Below are 21,652 nucleotides of genomic sequence, written 5' to 3'. Positions count from 1 at the left end.
AATATCTTAGTTGATGAAATATTTTTTTCATTTCAGTGTCACAGTATGACATCGATCTCCAAAATAAAAAAAATAAATAAAAAATAAAAGTAAATTTTTATTTTTATTTATTTTTTGGCCAGGGAGCCGCAGCTGATTGGCTAAAGAGCCGCAGGTTGCCGACCCCTGAAACGATGCGTTTTGTATTTTTTTTTTAAAGAATGTGTAATATATATATATAATTGAATAAGGAATATACTTTCATAGTTATTGAGCCTGCCTTTGTTTTCTTGGAGTGTAATTCTGGATGTTTTGTAAATTCTGACATGTTCAATAATATTCAGTGCCTGTGAACAATTCATATACAATATATTAAAATGAGTGGGGCTTTGGAGATGAACAATGAAAAATATATAGACCATTGTACATCATATACACCATGTATTTTGTATGAAGTGAGTAAAACGTTTTCAAGAATAAACCCTGTGTATACAGTACAGTTCTACAGTTTGGTTTCATATGGATATTCCTCAACTTTATGGTCACCAGCTTTGTCCGTGCTGCTCACATTTCTGAAAGATAAATTAGAAATGATGTAATAAGTGAAATGGGGACATATAAGAGATATGGTTTATTTTATTATTTTGTAATAAATAAATAAATTAACCAATAAACAAGAAAACAACACAAGCGTTAGTGAATGCTGACCAGAGCAGGAGCGATAGAGCATCCAGGATCAAAGTGGTCCAGTGCACACCAGGAATGTTCAGATACAAATAAGATTAATTTAATCTAAAACATACCGCTAACATAAAACCTACTGTCATAAAGCATAGGAGTGAACGACGTGTTTTGCATCGCGGCTTCTGACGCTGTGGTCACATTTGGTCTCTCATTCACCACCATTCAAAACCGCCTGGCTTGCTCGGTCAAAGTTCAAATGAGTTCAGCTTTGACCTGCGAAATAGCTTGACCAATGTAGGAGCAGCTGAGAGCGGTGGATGTGATTGGTTTAACACAACGCAGGTTCATGAGGTACAGCCCACTTTTGATGAGCAGGTTGGTACCTTGCATGGTTGCCCCTGCCGTCCGTCAGTGTGTGAATGTGTGAGTGAATGGGTCAAATGTGAGGAACAAATTGTAAAGCGCTTTGGATAAAAGCGCTATATAAATGCAGCCATTTACCATTTATTCTGTACCTTTCTAAAAGCTCTGTGGATGTATTTTTTTAATGATTACTCTACATATAAATGTTATCTATGTAACGGTTGTGACAACGTCGCCTCAAACTTCGATACCCCGAGGGAGTTTCGAACACGGGTCTCCCACGCCACGTGCAACAGCACAGACCACTATACCAAGAAGTGAACTCACTGCTTTGTAACGTGTCTATGTGTCTTTTGAGGATGAGAGTGAGTTTAACCCATAGCACCGCTATACTCACCCCAGCCCTTCGTGACTGCGCTTCACGATACCATCCGTATAATAGCTTTAACACATTCCTGGCCAACCACGTATATATACGTGATTGGGAGCCGACGCTTGACGGCCAACCACGTATACTGATACTATGATGTTATTTGATACTATCTTGTCTAGCACAGTCTCTGGAGCGTAACAGTAAGAAGCATTTTGTATGAAAGTATTCTGTACTTCTGTATGACAACTATTAAAGAAACTTGAAACTAAACTTGTATACGTGTTTAACTCGTTATTTCTTTTATTCGATATTTTAGTCAATACTGCCCCCTAACGCATTGTGGCAGCAACTGCACTACATTAGAAATGCTGTGGTTTGTTATCTTGGCGAGCTGAGCCGTGCGGGCGGGGTTTAAATACTCCGGCGAGGTAACCTGTTTCAACGATACATCTGCGAGGCTGCCCCCCCGAAAAATTACAACGTGTTTAGTGGATTCCACTAAAACGCTATTATCGCGTCTTTTCCTGGGATTACTAAAGTGGTCCGCACACGGCGGGCGACCAACGTCGCCTGGCAATGCGATCGTCTGTCGCTCAACGACAATCGCCTGGCCCCCCACACCAGATCCGACCGTTCAGGTATAATAAGCTATATGTGTCGCTCTGTTTAGCTGGGGGTGTGGTTTCCCCCCGGGAGATATCAGAGGACGGACCGGATGTTAGTTTGTCGTGAAGCAAGCGTATAGCTGTGTTGTGCATTACGAGGGAATATTAACCTGTAAAACCCATATTGAGCTGGAATTAAACCACCATATACGAATACAACCTCTCCTCATTCTTCCTGACATTACTGCATGACTGATCGCTACAATACGTTCATTACCACCGATTGGACAAGTATTATGCACCTGCTGAGAGAGGATGTTTTTTTCACGGAAGACGCAAACTGTTTTGTTCTCAACCATTATTTCTTTGGACAATAAACCTTACAAACTACATCAGCTGCAGCCTGGACATTAAACTCTGTCAACATCCACAACTTATTTTGTTACCCGAGTACAAAAACATCTAGTAGGTGCATCGTGGCGCATTATCAATTTATTAGTTAATGACAAGCGGCCACTAAACCTTCTCCAACTAACATTATTTATTTAAATTGTTCCTATTAATAATAATTAACATAAGTAACATGGTAATAATACGTAAGTTATTGATCAATGAATGTATTGATAAATTTATTTATATTACAAATGATACACCAATAGAAGTAATGTTATTTCCTCATTGTCCTTGCTGTGTCGCCTGCCGTCGCCTAAAAAAATAGGATCGAGGCGATTTTTTGCCAGGCGACAGAAGTTGCTGCGCGATCGTCGTTCGAAAATCTCCTGCCGTGTGGCTTCTCTCATTCATAACAATGGAAGCGATACAATTCTGTCGGTCGCCTCGCAAAAAAGGTCGGTCGCCTGACAAAAATCGCCCGCTGTGTGCGGAGCACTTAACACAATGGCGCCCAGCCACGGAGATCTCCGTGTTTCGAATCGGTTGAGGACCAACCACGGACATGTCCGTGGCAAGGTTGTTTTGGCTTTTATTCCATTTTAATAACCTACTCGATGTCACTGAGCAGCACTGCAGAAGTACCCTACTCTTTGAATTCGAAAAAGTGCATTACCGGCCAGATCCTCTTAGGGGCGCTATCTTGATAATGCAGTGTTCCCTGTGGCAGAAGTTGTCTTGTTTTTTCTGGATCTCCAATGTAGTTTTCTGCTAACATGAAACGATGCCTATAGCCTGTAGCTTGGAATACGTTTTGGGACGCGGATTTCAGTGTGCAGTAAAGGAATATATCATCAGCCAATGGACATATCGATCTACCAGATGGCGATCGATAACTGGGAAATCCTTTGGGGGATCCAACCGGCCCACGGTAAGATCTTTTTCACGTAAATTACATGCTGATCAGGCATTGTTATGATAGCCATCCACCCGATCAGCGAATGTGGCTACTGAGGCTAACGCGGTTATTGGTAATCAATAATCAGAAACGACGTCCCCCGGCCCCCCCCCCCCCCCCCCCCCTTTCATGCATTCATGGTGGACCATCATACCGATCATATGCAGTTTGAGTTTTAACTGTAGCTTCTGTATCCGAAATGCCATTGGATTTAACGTTAGTAGCTTAGCGGCCTGTATCTCGCCTTCCAGGAAATATACTAGTTCAAATCCCTTATAACGCTTATATTCAAGACGCTATCAAATGAGAACGTATTGATGAAAAAATTATTTCTTTAAACCATTTTGAAGGGACGGTTTATGGTGTCAATTGACAATGAGAATGGACAGATAGCAATACTATAAAGTATAGATTTAGCTCTACAAACAGCCCCACGGACTATGCAAGTCTATTATGAAATGCTGGCCGTTTAAAGTGATATTAGACGGATCCAAGTGGCCGCGAAAGTGTTAAGAATCACCAAAACTATACTTATATTCAAAACGGTATAAAAACGAAAATGTACGGATGAAAAAACAATCTGTTTTGTGCATGTTGACTGGAAGCAACTCACTGACAATCGACGGGTGTATTAGATCCATAGCTATAATATAAGATATATTTTATTTTTAAGCACTCGCAAGTGAACAAAGCGCCCCATTGACTTACGGCGTTCTATACAGAAGGTAAACAGCGACCCCTGGCCGTGAATGTGTTAACACATTCCCTGCCACGCACTTTGAGCATCTTATACCATTCTCTGCCAGCACTGTAAGTCTATGGAGATGTTCACCTTCTTTGCAGGGCTATAACTTTTTAAATTGTATTGCTAAATTGACATTACTATGGCCCATTCAACATCGATTATCTATCGTTCAGGATGTAGGAACGTTTTACTTTTTCATTCATACATTAATACGAAAATACCGTCTAGAATATAAATATGTTTTTATCGTTTTCTGCAGTAATTCCTAGAACGTGAGATATAGGCATAAACCGCATATATAGATTATCAAATGCCGTTTGTTGCCGATCCACGCTATATAAAAAATGTCAACTGTACATGATCCTAAACGTTATGACTGATCATGCGCGAATTAACGGAGGGGGGGGGGGGGGGGGTCGTTTATAATTCCGTGATCGTCGTTAAATGCTTTATGTAGTATGGGTGATATATTGATCAGAGCAGTTTGCATGGATAATAATAAACAAACAGGCTGAAAGTAACGTCAGCGTCCTCTTACCGTTCGACGATGAGACTGGAGGAAAAAGATCCCACTTATTTGACGGCGATCGCCTAAATCCATTTCCGGTTTGTATAATCATAATACACGGCCAAATCGTATCGATTATTGCGTTATGACAGCGATCGCTACACACGGACGTGTGTATACAGTCCCGCAACAATATGCGAGTGGCCGGACGCATTTCGGAGACGCACCGAGATCGACTCGTCCATTTCCGGTTTGGCAACTCGCCGATCATCCACCAGGGGGCAGTATTGAAGCGTTGCAGAGTTGTGCCGGCTCACACTGCATCAGACCAGGCTCCGTGAGGGAAATATGAATAACATGGCGAATTTGTTTTATATGATCTCAATAACGTTGTACGCCGTGGATTGGCAGAATTAGCATGAACTTGAAACGTTGTACGACGTTTTTGGCGCAGGCTGTGTTAATGTCACACAACACCACTACCACCACCAACAACAACAATAACAACAACAGCAACAAAACAATGTGTACCTGTTGCCCTCTGCCTCATCGGTTGTTTCAGGCAGTTCCATTCTTCTGGTCTCAGGAAGCAGGTAGATAAGCGCCCCGCTAACCAATGAGAGGCTGCTAAACACCACAGTGGGTATAGACCAGTGGAATACAGCCAGCAGGTTGAGCAATGGAGACAACATCCCTGCAATTCGAATTGCTATAGACCCTAGTCCTGTGGCAGTTTGTCTGAAATAGTGAAGAGAAAACACTGTATATTATATTAATAGTTTATAGATGAAAACAACAACAACAAGGCTTGAAGTTACCCGACAAAACTTACCGAACTGATGTTGGGAAAAGCTCCTGAACATATACATTACATATAGATCCTGCCCAGCTCAAAAAGAAACGTCCTATGGTAGCTAAGGTAGTAATAGCAATGGCACTACCTAAAATAAAATAACAGAGTGACAAAAAGGTAAACAAACAAACAAACAGACATATTCTTCTTTCAATAGGTGATTTTTTTAAGTCCCCAAGAAACAGCTAGCAGAATGCTATTTGATTCCACATTTATGTGTTTCCTGTAAAAACAGGAAGCTAGGGAGGGACATCACATGTTGTAGATATTGATTGGCATTTAGTGCTGAATGTGCATTACGGTCAACCCATTAGCTAGCAAGCTAATGTTAGCAACATAGGTTAGCAACGTTACGCAACATTAGTAACATTAGGATTAGCTAGCAAGCTAACATTGAACATTTAATGTAATGCTAGCTTAATTACAATGTGCTGTAAATGTGGCGGCTGGGTGGCGCAGCAGAGATTGCGCTCGTCACCAATGCAAGAGACTCCGGTCTCGAATCCGGGTGTCAGCATTGCCTCCGGCTTGGGCCAGCCGTCATACTAACTCAAGTGGCAGAGTTAGAGGGTGGAAGTCGATGGGTGGGGATTTGGACGTTGTGGACAGCGACTCCTACAGGTCGGTTGGGGGACGCCTGCACAGCAGAGACAGGAAGTAGCGGGGGTAGTGTGAGCCTCCCATGCGTTACACCTCGCCAATGAGAGTCCGCGCTGGCAGGTGAAAAGATGTGACTGGCTGCCTCCTCGTGTACCGGAGGGGACACATGATGCAAGGCTTCTATCCTCCCTATAACCGACCAGTGGGGGGCATAGTCGAGCAACGTTCAAGACAGGGGAGGGGAGAATTGGAAATACGAAATTGGGATGGGAGAAAAATAGAAAATAAGGAGAAAAAGTGGATAAAAAAAATAAGTGCTGTAAATGTCATTCTAGAAAGCATTTCATTTGACGCAAAATGAGTATACGGATACGCCCCCATGTGCAGGCTGACTCATCAAACGTTTTTTTTTATCGTTTTCCAGGAAATAACTAACTCTAAAATACCATTAACAATACCTACAAAACAACTTTTTTTTCATTGTTGGGACAGATACTGTACTGACGTATAGTGACAATCAGTGCAAGTGATAAACATGTGATAAAAGAACATACATCTATTTAGATTTTTTTAAGTATCTTACCTTGAGGAACGGCTACAATGAGAATGCAGAAGAGCCCAGCAGTCAAGATGGTGCCCATTAGGGATAATCTTCTCCCCAAAACCTCTAACAGCCAGATGCAAAGCACATGAGCCGGGAGCTCAGAGAGACCGAACGTCAGCTGGGTCAGGAAGATGTCCAAGCCAAAGTTCCCCACGTTTAACATGAGGCAGTAGTAGGAAAGGTTTATTGAAAACCTGGATTTTCAACAGGAAAATAAATGGTTATGCATGTTGGTCAAAACAGCATTGCTGACACTGACAGTAGTTACTATTTTTATTGTAAAACATTGGGTAGTTAATGTTAATGCAACTTACCATGCAAATGTTATAGTAAGGAAATACTTTCTTAGCACGGGTGATCTGATAAGAACTGCGATGCCTGCTCTCTCCACTGTTTTTTTCTCAACTATCTGTGAAAAGTTATAAATAAATACACAATTTATTTACCAACAGCCGTGATCAGCCAAATGTTTATCAAAAGATTCTCACAACATTAAATGAGTTTGCGACTATCTGAATGTTAATGCTTTGTTGCCACAGTAGCCAACAGAGTGCATTCGTTTTACAGGGCCGGACACAGAAATGGCTGGGCCACTGACAAATTCCAGTGAATGGGCCCTCCCCCCAACTTAACTTGTACCATACAGTTGCGTGATTTTTTTCCGTAGCCGCAGTTTGCGAAGATGATTGGCTAGCCCGCATACAGCGAAGACCCTCTCTGATTGGTTTAGCTCCGAAGGGCTCTTCCGCCTTATATTCTCTGCTTCGAAGTGGTTATGCTTTGGCCCTCTTTCGAAGTGGGTTATGCTTAGAGTTAGGGTTAGGGCTAAACCAGGGTTAGGGCTAAACCAATCAGAGAGCGTCTTCGCAAACTGTGGCTACGAAAAGAAATCACGCCATACAGTCAGGTCCATAAATATGTCATAATTTTGGATCTGTACACCATGGGATTTGAAATTAAACAATCAAGATGTGTTTTAAGTGCAGACTTTCAGCTTTAATTTGAAGGTATTTACATCCAAATCAGGTGAACGGTGTAGGAATTACAAGAAATTCTTAACCTGTTAAGCTGATAAGGGGACCCTGCTTTTTTATTTTTATTTTTGTATCATAAATCGATCAATAGAGACCGTATTAGATCCCCATGTGGGTTATCATTGGAAAGCCACACTCATTGGCTACAACCCTGTCCAAAATATTTCGAGATCGCCAAATGATTGACGGAGCTAGAGCCCCGGGAGTTGTGTATGTGTCATGTACTTTGCCGTGTATTTTGGCGCACGCCTCACATATCGGCATGTAACTGGAGAACCGCTGAACGTATTTTGTCGGCAATCAACAGGCAACAAATAGGGCTTTAATTCTATATATACATTGTATTGTAAGAAATGCACACCCGAGCCGCTAGAGGTCGGCAAAGTGGTGCGTCGCGAATTGTCCCACATGTGGGCCCTTGGATGTTAAGAGCCGAGGTGTTGTGTTTTTTTCTCTCAATTGTAGCCAAGATCAAAGACCTTAACCCTATCAAAACAGCAGTCAAAGTGTATATTTTCATTTTTACCAATGTTTTTAAGATTGACCGAAAATATGAATTTATCGTAGAAAATGCTAATTATATCTCTTTTATCGTAAAACCGTGAGGAAATGACTAAATCCAGATTTAACACTGCCATTGGAAAGAGGAGCTTTTCCCCTATCCATAGATGTATGATTTGGCAGGGTGCTCCAGTAGCACACCACATAGCTCGCTGAGTCGCAAAGTGGTCGCCCGGGTTCGATTCCCCGACCCGGTGGCCATATGCCGCATGTCTTCCCCTCTTCTCCTCCCGTTTCACCCTCTCTCCTCTGTCGGTCCTGCGTGGCCAAAAGGTCCTGTGTTGACCAAAAAAGCTGAAAATGCTATAAATAAAAAAAATACAAAAAAATGTATGATTTGGCCATAATAAGGTCAAATATGAATTTTGGATTACAATTTATTACTGTATCTACAAATCCTTCTGTTTAATCATCTTCCCTTTATTCATTTGCTTAGATTTTATGTACACTTGATCTCAACAAGGTGGTGAATGAGCTCAGTGAGCGAGCTCGGTGGCTGCACAATTGTAACAAAAGATGCAACAAAAATTCATAATTTATATTCTCCTTTGTTTCATCACAATTTACTCAAGCCTAGTAACAGACACAATATTTCTGACACTGGGAATACATACCCCCATGTCCCTAGATGTTCCTAGATACCAAGAACATGCAAATTGACCTTGTAGAAGTGGCACAATCTTCCATTTACTTGGGCATGTACCTTGGGCATGACATTTCTGAAAATAGGGCTACAGATTAACAGGTTTTAAGGGATCAAAAGTAATTGGTCAATTGGGAGCTGTTCCACGGCACGGTGTGCGTTATCCCTCATTATCTAATTTACAAGGAGCAGATAAAAGGTCTAGAGTTAATTTCAAGTCCATTGTGTCAATGTCCAAATATCTATTTTATTTTATTTAGTTGTAATGCTTTTTTGTAACAATAAGCATTTTGTAAGGCAGTCTGTTCTGTGATTTGAAGAGGTTGTTGCCCAGTAAATGCACTTGAGCTCAACCTGAACGTCTGCATTATTTGTCGAACCAAGAAGAGTTACACTGTGATTGTCATGTAACGTTTGTTGTTACATGCAATAATGATATGTGGACTCCAGTTTAATGAATCCAAACAGACGATGTGGTTGTTGTTATTGAAACGATGCCGCTATCGACCTTATAGCATAACGGTCCCATATTGCAACGCATTATCAAAACAGGTTGTAAAAGAAAATAATAATAATTCTGACTTGGCATCTTCAGTCATGTTACCCACGCAATGCCACTGCGTAGCCTATGTCTGCATTCTGAATGAGGGAGGGGTGAGGGGGTCGGGGTTGGCCCGCCAAGTAATTTGAATCCTAGAAAGTGGACCGGGCAGAAAATGTATTGGGAACCCCTGATTTCAAGTTTGTTTATTATTTGTCACAATAAACTACATGTACTTTACGGTGAAATGCTTGGTTCTGTATGACAGATTTATAGTCTGATTTGTGTTATGCTACACCCATTCTTCGTTTTTTTCATTTGTAGTGCCCCCTAGTGGTTGACCTGAATATGTGGACATATCCTGTAAGTTTTGTGTGGTGATTGGCCAAATTGTTGACTTCTATTCATGGTCTATTTATGTGCTGAGCGTAAAAGTTATGACCTTTCAAAGTTTGACCTTTAATTATAGTGCCCCCATCATGTCCCTGGCCTGCTGTCAGCCTATGTGGCAAGTTTCATCCACTGCAGCCTTTTAGTTGGTGATTAGCTCTGGATAGATGCACAGACCCACAAACAGACCCACATAATTTCCTATTATAGGTTAAAGGGGTCAGCAACCTTTACTATCAAAAGAGCCACTTTTCCCCCGTCCCACAAAATAAAATGCCCAGGGAGCCGCACAACCTATTTACCCTTAAAATGAAGATAACACAGTGTATAACGTTTTATATATCCCCAAGCATACCCCACATTTAGCATAAAACGCCTGACAATTGCATACCCAAAGTAATTTGCGATGTATTATACTTTATACTTATAGCACACAGTTTGTTGCATTAATGGGATTATAAAGCAACAAAAAAAACATTTTGACTTTTTAATTGCTGTTTTTACCTGTAACAAAGGAAAACCTCAAACTCTTATGAAGAGGAGAAAAAATACTGGCTGTGTAGACCTATTTTTTAATAAAACACAGAAGAGGAGACAAAACACTGGCATCTGTAGACCTACTTTGAAATAAAACCCTGAACTATGCAGCTCTATTAGAGTCCTTCCCTTATTTGTGGAAAATAATTTTTTCATTGTTCGCAAATTTCGCACCACATATCAGGCATACAGGTAAGCCTTTTGTTGACTAAATATCTTAGTTGATGAAATTTTTTTTCATTTCAGTGTCACAGTATGACATCAATCTCCAAAATAATAAAAAAAAAAAAAAAAAAAAAAATTGGCCAGGGAGCCGCAGCTGATTGGCTAAAGGGTCGCAGGTTGCCGACCCCTGGGTTAACCTATTATAAGATATTATACAACGGCATGCAAATTTCTCGATTCTGATTGGCTGAAACAGTCCATTTACACGTATGTATAGTGCTCAATCCATGCTCCTGGTCCCAGGACCCGCCCACAACCAAATCACATCACCAATCTTTAACAAATGGATATGTTGATAGCGTCATAACGACTAAATATAAAGCGATTCTGTCACGGCGAATGTCTTAGTCCTTTAAACAATGTTGGATGATGTAATTGATGGGTCATGAGTCATTGTAGAACAAAAGAAAAATAGCGGATTGATTGATTGATTATTTGCAATTCTATTTTAAATTTCTTCTCTCTTTCCCCTGACTGCAGCGCTCACTCTCACACTGTCCGACGCTGGCGTACCCACCCACCCCCCCACACACACACACACACACACTAACGACCACCCCTAGACATGGTTTATTGTTCACAAACCACTCCTGCGCGTGATGTAATGCTTAAATAAGCATAAGTCATTTAGAGGTTTAGTATACATCAGTGATACTCAAGTATTTTCAAAAGAAAAGTCTTATTTCAAAAGATTTGGTCCAAGACATTTTCCAGTCATGATAATTCATTAAAACATAATTTTTGTTCTTTCTTTTTATCTTTTTCCTCCTTCTTTTTCCGTTTTTCTCCCATCCCAATGTTAGTCGTTATGACAATTCCCAATCCCCTTCCTGGTCGTTGCGCACTCTACCCTCTACCGTCGGTCCGGGAGGGCGGAGACTATCACATGCTTCCTCCGATACATGTGTACCCAGCCCACCGCTTCTTTTCACCTGGCTCACTGGGAGAGTGTAATGTGTGGAAGGTCACACTACCCCTCCCAGATCCTTTCCTTGCTGTGCAGGCGCCCCGACCGAACTGTAGGAGTCGCTGTTTACAACGACCAGGACCCACCCTTGCCGGGTTTTCCCATCCTCTAACACTGCCAATTGTGTTAGTATGGACGGTCGGCCAACCCGGAGGCACCACAGCCGGATTCGATCCCACTGTCTCTGTGGTGGTAGACAGACGCTTAGTCCACTGCACTACCCGGCCGCCCATTAAAACATAATTTCACATTAGTTACAACCACTGACCTATGAAAATCTGATTATCCTATTATTAGATTCTAGTGTTTATTATAACCATATTTATTGTAATGTATAATATAACTGATAGGGCATAATTACAGACCCTCATCTGCACCTTGATTACACTGCCTACTTGCTCATATGCATATATTCAGAGTTAATTGCATTGTTTACACTGCCTTTTTTACTTTCTACTGTACTATAATTGTATTGCCTATAGTATGTCTTCTACTATTACCCTGCCCATACCTGTACCTCCTTTCCCCCTCCCCCATGCTGCTATGATGCCTGAATTTCCCCAAGGGGATCAATAAAGGAATATCTTATCTTATCTTAGGGTGCTTTCACACCAGAGCTGTTTGGTCCGGACTATCGGACCAGAGTTCGTTTTCTCGGATAGTCCGCTTTTTTGAGTCTGGGCGGGGCTTCGTGGCTTGGACTAGGTTTGAGGCGGGACTTCGTGGCTTGGACTAGGTTTGACTGTGCGTGGGCGGGGCGTTGTCTCTCCCCCCCCCCCCCTCTCTCTCTCTCTCTCTCTCTCTCTCTCTCTCTCTCTCTCTCTCTCTCTCTCTCTCTCCGCGGGCGGGCGTCTCTCTCTCTCTCTCTCTCTCACGGCAGTTGCGAGACTCAGGGAAACGCTCTGATTTTTTTTCTTTTTGCGCCTGACCAACCCCCCCCCCCCCCCCCCCGCTCCCCCAAAGATCCTGATATGGATCGCACACTGGGTTGGATGCACTTCCGAGCTGCTTCCACATGAGGCAACTTCTCTCAATCATTCCAATAACACACAGTTGGATGTGTTAGTTGGTTGGATGCACTTCCGAGCTGCTTCCACATGGAGGCAAATTGTCTTTTTTGTTGTTGTGGGAACAACTTTTTCTAGCGGATGGTTTTTTCAATAAATCTTCGATTAATGTGTGTTTATTGTATAGCAATAAGGTTGGATGAATGTGGCAGTTGTATAAAAGCATTACACCACTTGCAGTCGTGATTTGTGAACAATAAACCATGCCTAGGGGGGTCTAACGACCACCCCTAGACATGGTTTATTGTTCACAAACCACTCCTGCGCGTGATGTAATGCTTAAATAAGCATAAGTCATTTAGAGGTTTAGTATACATCAGTGATACTCAAGTATTTTCAAAAGAAAAGTCTTATTTCAAAAGATTTGGTCCAAGACATTTTCCAGTCATGATAATTCATTAAAACATAATTTTTGTTCTTTCTTTTTATCTTTTTCCTCCTTCTTTTTCCGTTTTTCTCCCATCCCAATGTTAGTCGTTATGACAATTCCCAATCCCCTTCCTGGTCGTTGCGCACTCTACCCTCTACCGTCGGTCCGGGAGGGCGGAGACTATCACATGCTTCCTCCGATACATGTGTACCCAGCCCACCGCTTCTTTTCACCTGGCTCACTGGGAGAGTGTAATGTGTGGAAGGTCACACTACCCCTCCCAGATCCTTTCCTTGCTGTGCAGGCGCCCCGACCGAACTGTAGGAGTCGCTGTTTACAACGACCAGGACCCACCCTTGCCGGGTTTTCCCATCCTCTAACACTGCCAATTGTGTTAGTATGGACGGTCGGCCAACCCGGAGGCACCACAGCCGGATTCGATCCCACTGTCTCTGTGGTGGTAGACAGACGCTTAGTCCACTGCACTACCCGGCCGCCCATTAAAACATAATTTCACATTAGTTACAACCACTGACCTATGAAAATCTGATTATCCTATTATTAGATTCTAGTGTTTATTATAACCATATTTATTGTAATGTATAATATAACTGATAGGGCATAATTACAGACCCTCATCTGCACCTTGATTACACTGCCTACTTGCTCATATGCATATATTCAGAGTTAATTGCATTGTTTACACTGCCTTTTTTACTTTCTACTGTACTATAATTGTATTGCCTATAGTATGTCTTCTACTATTACCCTGCCCATACCTGTACCTCCTCTCCCCCTCCCCCATGCTGCTATGATGCCTGAATTTCCCCAAGGGGATCAATAAAGGAATATCTTATCTTATCTTAGGGTGCTTTCACACCAGAGCTGTTTGGTCCGGACTATCGGACCAGAGTTCGTTTTCTCGGATAGTCCGCTTTTTTGAGTCTGGGCGGGGCTTCGTGGCTTGGACTAGGTTTGAGGCGGGACTTCGTGGCTTGGACTAGGTTTGACTGTGCGTGGGCGGGGCGTTGTGGCTTGTACCTTGTTTTGTTTCCTGTAAAACCCGGATGTAGTCAGTGCTGTTTATTTTTAACCCTAACCCTAACCCTAACCCTAACCTTAACCCTAACCCTAACCTTAACCCTAACCTTAACCTTAACCCTAACCTTAACCCTAACCTTAACCCTAACCATAACCCTAACCTTAACCCTAACCTGCAACACGGAACACAGAAATGCAAATGCTGTCGAGTCTTCACTGCTTGTAAAAATAAACAGCACAAACTGACTACTGCACAGTCAAACCGAGTACAAGCCCGAATGCACAGTCAAACCGAGTACAAGCCACGAAGCCCCGCCCACGCACAGTCAAACCTAGTCCAAGCCACGAAGTCCCGCCTCAAACGTAGTCCAAGCCACGAAGCCCCGCCCAGACGTTGGGCTTGCGGCTCTGCAGATATCCCCTATTGGCTTTTTTTGGGGTGGTGTGAATGCTCAGTCGAACTCTGGTGTGGACCAAACACGCAAACTCTGGTCCGCCTGAAAACGTAGGTCTCGGTTCGCTTCAGCAGACCAAATGCGGACCAAATATAGGAAGTGAGTCACCTCTCACGAGCAGAGCGCTAAATTACTACCTAACCAATCAGATCTGCGATATGAGGTAGCATCACGAGCATAAAGCTGGGAACGAGGTTACGAGCAGGCATGCGTTGCTCTTGGGATGGGGTTGCACTCCTTGCAGGGTACGATTTTTTTGCTTCGAAAAGAGGGACATCCTCTCAATACGCGAGTAGCCTCCAGCTGCAGTGCCGGAGAATCCTGTGGCAGCCATGGAGGTGGTTGGGTGGGCCGGTGGGTGGGGTGGGGGGGGGGGGGGAGGGGGTTGGGTAGGAGGGCTGGGTGGGTGGGGGACACTGTACAACTGTACAAGCAATACAGAACTGTGTAGTAAAAAGAGATGATGAAAGTATTTTACTGTATTGTACCCATTCTGCAATCTGTTAATAAAGTTTTCAAATAATTCCAGGCCGCGACCCTCTCTCCAACCGTATTGTACCCATTCTGCAATCTGTTAATAAAATGTTCAATCAATTCCAGGCCGCGACCCTCTCTCTGCAATCTGTTAATAAAGTTTTCAATCAATTCCAGGCCGCGACCCTCTCTCCAACCGTATTGTACCCATTCTGCAATCTGTTAATAAAGTTTTCAATCAATCAATTCCAGGCCACGACCCTCTCTACAACCGCACGACTCAACCGAGCTTGGTCAATGTAGAGTGACGTCCCTCGCCGCCAATCAGCGCAGACGTACTTCGAGATACTTCCGTACTTTCCGCTAATCAGCGTGAGTCCTGTGGCTGCCACAGGATGCCAGTGAGAGGATTCTCCGGCGCTGCAGCTGGACCCTATTGCAATACGCGGGACATTCGGTCAAATCCGCGCGGGCACACAGACCCTCCCTTCTGCGTTGCTCTGATTGGCCAGCGACCTACGCTCGTTTCGCCCCTACGCTCTTAATTCGCCCCTACGCTCTTACCACCGGTTAATTCGCGATTTTTTATTGGTTTGTCATGACAAACCAATTACATAATCCAACATATGTGTAAAGAAACAACATATTCCAGTTAACGGTATATTTTTTTAATGATTCGTTATGGCGAAATCAATACTTCCATTTGTATAAATTAGGTTAACTCGAGTTTAGTATTCCTGCCTGCCTGAGGGGCTTATCGCGGCTCATGCGCATGCGCGGGCGTAGGGGCGAAACGAGCGTAGATCGCTGGCCAATCAGAGCAACGCGGAAGGGAGGGTTTGTTGCCGAAAGGATACAAGCGTTAGGGCTCTGTCACACACACACATTTCCACTCTCTATTGTGTCCAATAGACGAGTGCCCTTTTCGACCATGTGACATTGTTCAGAAAGTTTAGTGCGCTTGACAAATTGCAATGTGAATGCAGACGAACCAAATGAAGAATGCAACAATGTTGCAACTTCACCCCCCGAACCGCACAGAGTCCGCACCGAGTCCACCAAAACTATATGTGAAAGCGCCTAACGGTACCTTTTCCAGTAAAGAGTCTGGAACCGTATGTTTGTTGATGGCGGCGGCCTTGAGGAGCAGCTGTTTCACCTCCTCTGTCCTTCCTCTGCCCAGTAACCACCTGGCAGACTCAGGAATGAACCTGGTATGAGAAGTTCAAGTTTTGTTTTATTTGTCACATATAAGGTACAATATAATGAAATGCTTGGTTCTGTAGGACCCTCCTGAGATTGTGCTTCATACAGTCAAAAGTAAAAGAATAAAGACCAAACACTATACAAAATATACAATGTACAAAACTAGAAATGTACAAAATGCAAAAGAAAAAAAAATGCTAAATGAGCTAGAGAGGTAGTGCAAATCTTTAGTAATAAATAAATAGATAATAATAAATAGATCAAATATGGTGTGTTAAAAAGTGGACTTTTATCCAAAGCGCTTTACAACTTATGCCTCAGATTCACCCATTCACTCACACATTCACACACCGATGGCAGAGGTGCAAGGTGCCGACCTGCTCACCGGGAGCAGTTAGGGGTTAAGTGTCTTGCTCAAGGACATTTCGACACACAGCCGGGAGGAGCCGGAATCTAACCGGAAACCTTCTGATGACCAGACGACCGCCCTACCTCCAATAATATGGGGGCGACAGTGGCTCAGGAGGTAGAGCAGTCGTCTGGTAATCTGGAGGATCCCGGTTCGATTCCCGCTCCTCCCGGGCAGCTCCCGATGTGCAGGGTGGCACCTGGTTGTCTCCGCCATCAGTGTGTGAATGTGAGTGAATGGGTCAAATGTGAGGAACAAATTGTAAAGCGCTTTGGATAAAAGCGCTATATAAATGCAGCCATTTACCATTTACCATTTAATCCATAATTAACCCTTTAGGTCATGGAAGAAGGACACGACGTGGTAAATACACACCATATGTAAACAACGACCACCGCAAGCGGTATTGCCATGACCGGCTGGGCCAGTCTCCAGTCACGTATGAGGAAGATCACGCCGGCAAGCAAACACTGGCCGAACCCGCTAAACAGCTGACTCACGCATGCTCCCAGAGATCGCTTTGTCACTCCGATCCATTCAGTCGCTGCACAAAAGAAGATTCATTAAAGATTTACGTTTGACCATTTTTATGAACATCTTGTTTTAGCACACAAAGAGTTTTGTAATAACTTTTTGAAAAACACGACACCTACTCTTACAAAACGATTGGTGTCGTGACTGTTGCATGTAAAGCACTGGGGAATAAAACAAATAAGCTTTAGGAGGTGGTTTTGTATTCTTTTTATTGCAATATATTTTCAGTCACATTACTTTTTTAAAGTTTTTAATATTTTGGCATGGCATGTGGTGTGCTTGCAGCTTTAGAGGAACGTTTAGTGAGGGTCCAGTTGTGCGTTAGTCCACTCTACCATGGGTGTCTCTAGCGGGTGGAGCATGGCATTACCACTGGGTTAGGAGTTTGATTACCACTGGGACCAGCCATCTTATGAGACCACCCATCAGAGGTGAAACTGTTACTTTTGCATTGGTTTGGTTTCACCATGCTATGTGATCATACAGGTCACTCAGCCCTTTATTGGACAACAATTTCTATCTCCCTCTGTATTGATTTCAATTGATGGTGGATATAAAATACTTGTCGTTGACCGATTTTGAAAAATATTTGAGAATGCAGATCCTTGGTCGTGCTGTCAGTCTATGTGCAAAATGTAATCCAAATCGGTTCACAACTCTGGGAGGCTAATACGGACGGACGGACGGACGGACGGACAGACAGACAGACAGACAGACAGACAGACAGACAGACAGACAGACAGACAGACAGACAGACAGACAGACAGACAGACAGACAGACAGACAGACAGACAGACAGACAGACAGCAGACAGGAGTGAGTACAAAACCCCTGTCACACTGCATGCACAGGTGTAATAAATAGTGGAACAACACCCAGGACAGCATGGTGATTTGACTGGGATATGGGTGCATTTTATGATTCAGAGCTGTAAGTCCTATATTCAAATAAAACTTGGATGCAATAGCTTACACAAATTGTATGAGCCGGCAAAGTCGGTCGCTACTTCAAACATCAAAGGAACAGCTCCATAAAGTGACATCATAAAGTCTTGATGCTCTGATTCACCGCATAGGGAGACAGTTATCCAGGGTTAGAACTGTCCCAAATCACTGGAGTAGCACAATGTAAATTCTGTTTTAGGGTGGATTTTCCCTTGAACCCTTTCAGAAGGTTAACCTTTCACTACCACACTACAGATGATATAGTTTAGTGACTTAGTGTGTGAATTTCCAGACCTCTCTTGGCAGGACCTGAGGTGTGGCCATAGCAATAGCCACCGCTCACCTATCCATATCAATAAATTGTTTAACCATATTTAATTGGTAAAAACGTAAATTGTGTTTTATGGATATAATCAAATTGTCCAAATTGTCAAACCGTTGAGGGCGGAGTATTAATGAGTGCAATTTGAGTGACAACAGGCTTTGGCCGTTCTTTCAAAATAAATTATTTTGCTAACATTAGCGCGTAACGTAGCACTGTCATAGCTTATAGGAACTCCAGCACAGGTCTTTGTAAGTAAACGAATAGCTACGCATTGATAATGGAAAGTATTTCATACCACTCTATGTAAAAAAAAATCCAAAAAAGAATAAATGAACTATCCCTTTAATATCAAAATCACAGGCCACTATATGTGTGTTTTTTTATTGACTGCATGTTTCAAGCCATATGTGGGGAAGTATGTCCTAAATTGAATCAACAGCAACCACCTTTCAAAACAATAGAGAACAATAGAGAAATGTGTACTAACAGAGCATACCGTACCTAATACAATAGAGTTGACCCGAAAGCCTCCGTATCCGGCAGCCACCACAAACTGTGACGCTGCATAGAAATAGAAGTTGGGGCTCAGCCCTGTTGTTACAGTACATATCAACATCAGCACCACAGGAATCTGAGTTGCCCGTTTGCGCCCAAATCTGGAAGATTTGAGAATGAGAAAACATCTTACCATGACAGGGTTGGGTTCAATTTACTTTCAATTAAATCAATCTTGTTGAAATGTTTTATTAGAGTGAACGTGAATTGAACCCTATTTCATGATGGCTTGTCATTGAAATGGACGATGAAGCGAAAACATTGAAATACTCTTACGATTCAGCGAAGGGTCCAAATATGAGTGAACCAACAAGAATACCAGCCATGGATATCGTCTGTGCCACTTCCACCACGTTAGCTTTGCCACAAACGAGATCAAACTGTAAGAGAAGAAGTCTGTTATCATAAAAGCGAGCTGATCAGAAGCACCTTTTGCATTTACATTGTAGCAGATGTTCTGGTGGGCGGCACAGTGTGATGCAGAATCCATTTTTCAGTTTTATGGTGAGTGCCATCTTAAAAATTATCATCAAGACCAAGGAACCTATAAAAGAAGGAGGGTCATTATGTCACTGTGTGGCGCGTGAACGCATATTGGTGCCAAGTGTGGAAACCTTCAGTTCGGCCAGCATTGAGTTGAATGGGATCAGCCGTCTCCTCGTTTATGACCTTTAGGTTATTACCTCTGGTGTCAGAATCATCAGCGATTTGTTGCATTGTTAACCTCTTGATCCCTAGCCTTATTTTCTGAAAATCCGCCTAAAAATACATACCGAAGTAAATGGAAGATTGCTCCACTTCTACAAAGTCCATTTGCATGTTCTTAGTATCTAGGGACATCTATGGATCTCATGGAATGTATTCCAAGTGTCAGAAATATTGTGTCTGTTACTAGGCTTGAGTAAATTGTAATGAACCAAAGGAGAATATCAATTCTATTTTTTTTTTTCATCTTTGAAGGTGAATAACACCATGCTAAAAATGACCAGACATGAGAAACTACCACTGAGCTTGTTCAGCACCTTCTTGAGATTATATGTACAAATAAATCTAAGCAAATGAATAAAGGGAAGATTATTAAACAGAAGGTTTTGTAGATACAGTACTGAATTCTGCCATCCGGACACATGCTAATTGAAATATTATTATAGAATATAGAATATCAGGCTTATAAATGACCTTATTATAGCCAAGTCGCACATCTATGGATCAGGCCAGATCTCGTCTTTCCAATGGCATAGTTCAATCTGGATTTAGTATCACCAAGCGTGCAGCAAAGACCTTGAATGAAATATACTGAGTACAGTTACTTTTTTATTATGTCGATTTCTCTGCCATTTTTCATCAAATTGCAAGACCGTTTTTTGCCAGACGTTCACAGAAAGGTAGAGAAACTAACTGTGTTCTAATTTATGCCAATAACATTCAGGTTTGTGGTAGATAATCCCAAAAAATAAGATAAATAAAAAAGTTAATCCACAAGTCATTTGATTGACAGGGGCTGGCTTGAGCTGGGCAGTGTCGTTTTTCGAAATTCCAACACCCATTGAAAGCCCTGGGTCTCCTCTCCTCATATGACTACAAACAAAATGGTGGCATGCATTTCCTGGCGTCTATATTCGCTAGTTTCTGAATACATTTCTAAAACTCATATTTCACTAATAACGCTTTAACCTATTGGTAAACAAACATATTGCAGAAAATATACACCATGACTGCTGTTTTGACAGGGTTAGGGTCTTTACCCTTGGCTACATTTGAAAAAGAAACGCAATATTAATTCATACAGTCTGTAGAGATGGATTTATGGCGTGATGTCATTTTGGGTCCGGTACCAGACCCATCTGGCTCAAGAGGTTAACTAGCTAACGTTTTATATATTGGTTGTATATTGGTTTACTCAGATAGCTTGTATATTTAGAATTTTAATACAGGCTCCAATAGAACTGGCACCAAGCAGAGCATAGAGCGCTGGTATTCTGATGTGACGACCCTTCCTTCTTTTATAGTTTCCTTGGTCAAGAGTAGACTCGGTCACAACCCAACTTACATCGGTGACTATGGTGGCCTCGTACAGAGACTTGTCATACACCCATCCATCCTGGCACTCCGTGGTCTCATTGAGTCCGTACTCTCTGATGCCGTCAATGTCCCGGTCCACAGGGACGAACATCAGACACCTACTGAAGGTCCCGTCCTGCTCCCGGGGCAGGGTCAAGTTCAGCTGCTCGTCTGTGGTCAGGTTGGGGTCGGTTCTGAGGATCCAGTCTGTGTTACAGTGTCGGTCCGGATCTGACTGGACGAAAAGCACACTGGCTAATTGTAAAGGTGCGATGATATTCGGAAAGGAAAGAGCGAACAGAACGAGCTTCTGGAATAATCCAAAATCTCCAATGGTCCTAAGGATCTCTCCAAAATCAGCCATGTTGAGGGTGTTGATTATCTAATTTGATGTGAGCGTGGTATGAAAGGACTCCGCTTTAGACACATGGATACATTAATATTTAACCATGCTGGGGTTTTTTCCCCACCAATGATGATTCAGCACATTTCACTTGTAAAAAAAAAACGTTGTCAGAACAGCAGCTGACTGAACTTGGCAGTGGGTTACAACAAACAAACGTGCTTCTCATCTTGACTAGCTCATCGTAGAGGGGGTGGGAGGGATTCTCCAGGATAGCAGCCAGCTTCCTTCTCATCCCCCTCTCTGCC

General features: G+C 42.7%; 1 protein-coding gene across 1 annotated transcript; it reads right to left on the bottom strand.

The window, feature by feature from the left end:
• Window positions 1-481: 481 nt before the first annotated feature.
• On the bottom strand, window positions 482-21,365 carry slc22a13a (solute carrier family 22 member 13a; the record flags this gene model as incomplete). The annotated part of the gene is made up of 10 exons (XM_084327624.1): window positions 482-551; window positions 5,137-5,343; window positions 5,438-5,546; window positions 6,642-6,856; window positions 6,977-7,071; window positions 16,058-16,178; window positions 16,958-17,126; window positions 18,887-19,041; window positions 19,217-19,320; window positions 20,991-21,365. The coding sequence occupies 10 exons, from the start codon at window positions 21,363-21,365 to the stop codon at window positions 482-484; spliced, it is 1,620 nt and encodes a 539-aa protein (XP_084183750.1).
• Window positions 21,366-21,652: the final 287 nt, after the last annotated feature.

This window comes from Notolepis coatsorum (assembly GCF_963971535.1).
Source record: "Notolepis coatsorum genome assembly, chromosome: 13".
In the NCBI taxonomy this organism is placed as follows: domain Eukaryota; kingdom Metazoa; phylum Chordata; class Actinopteri; order Aulopiformes; family Paralepididae; genus Notolepis; species Notolepis coatsorum.
Note: the sequence above shows the minus strand (reverse complement) of the source record. Positions and strands in the feature narration are given on the sequence as shown.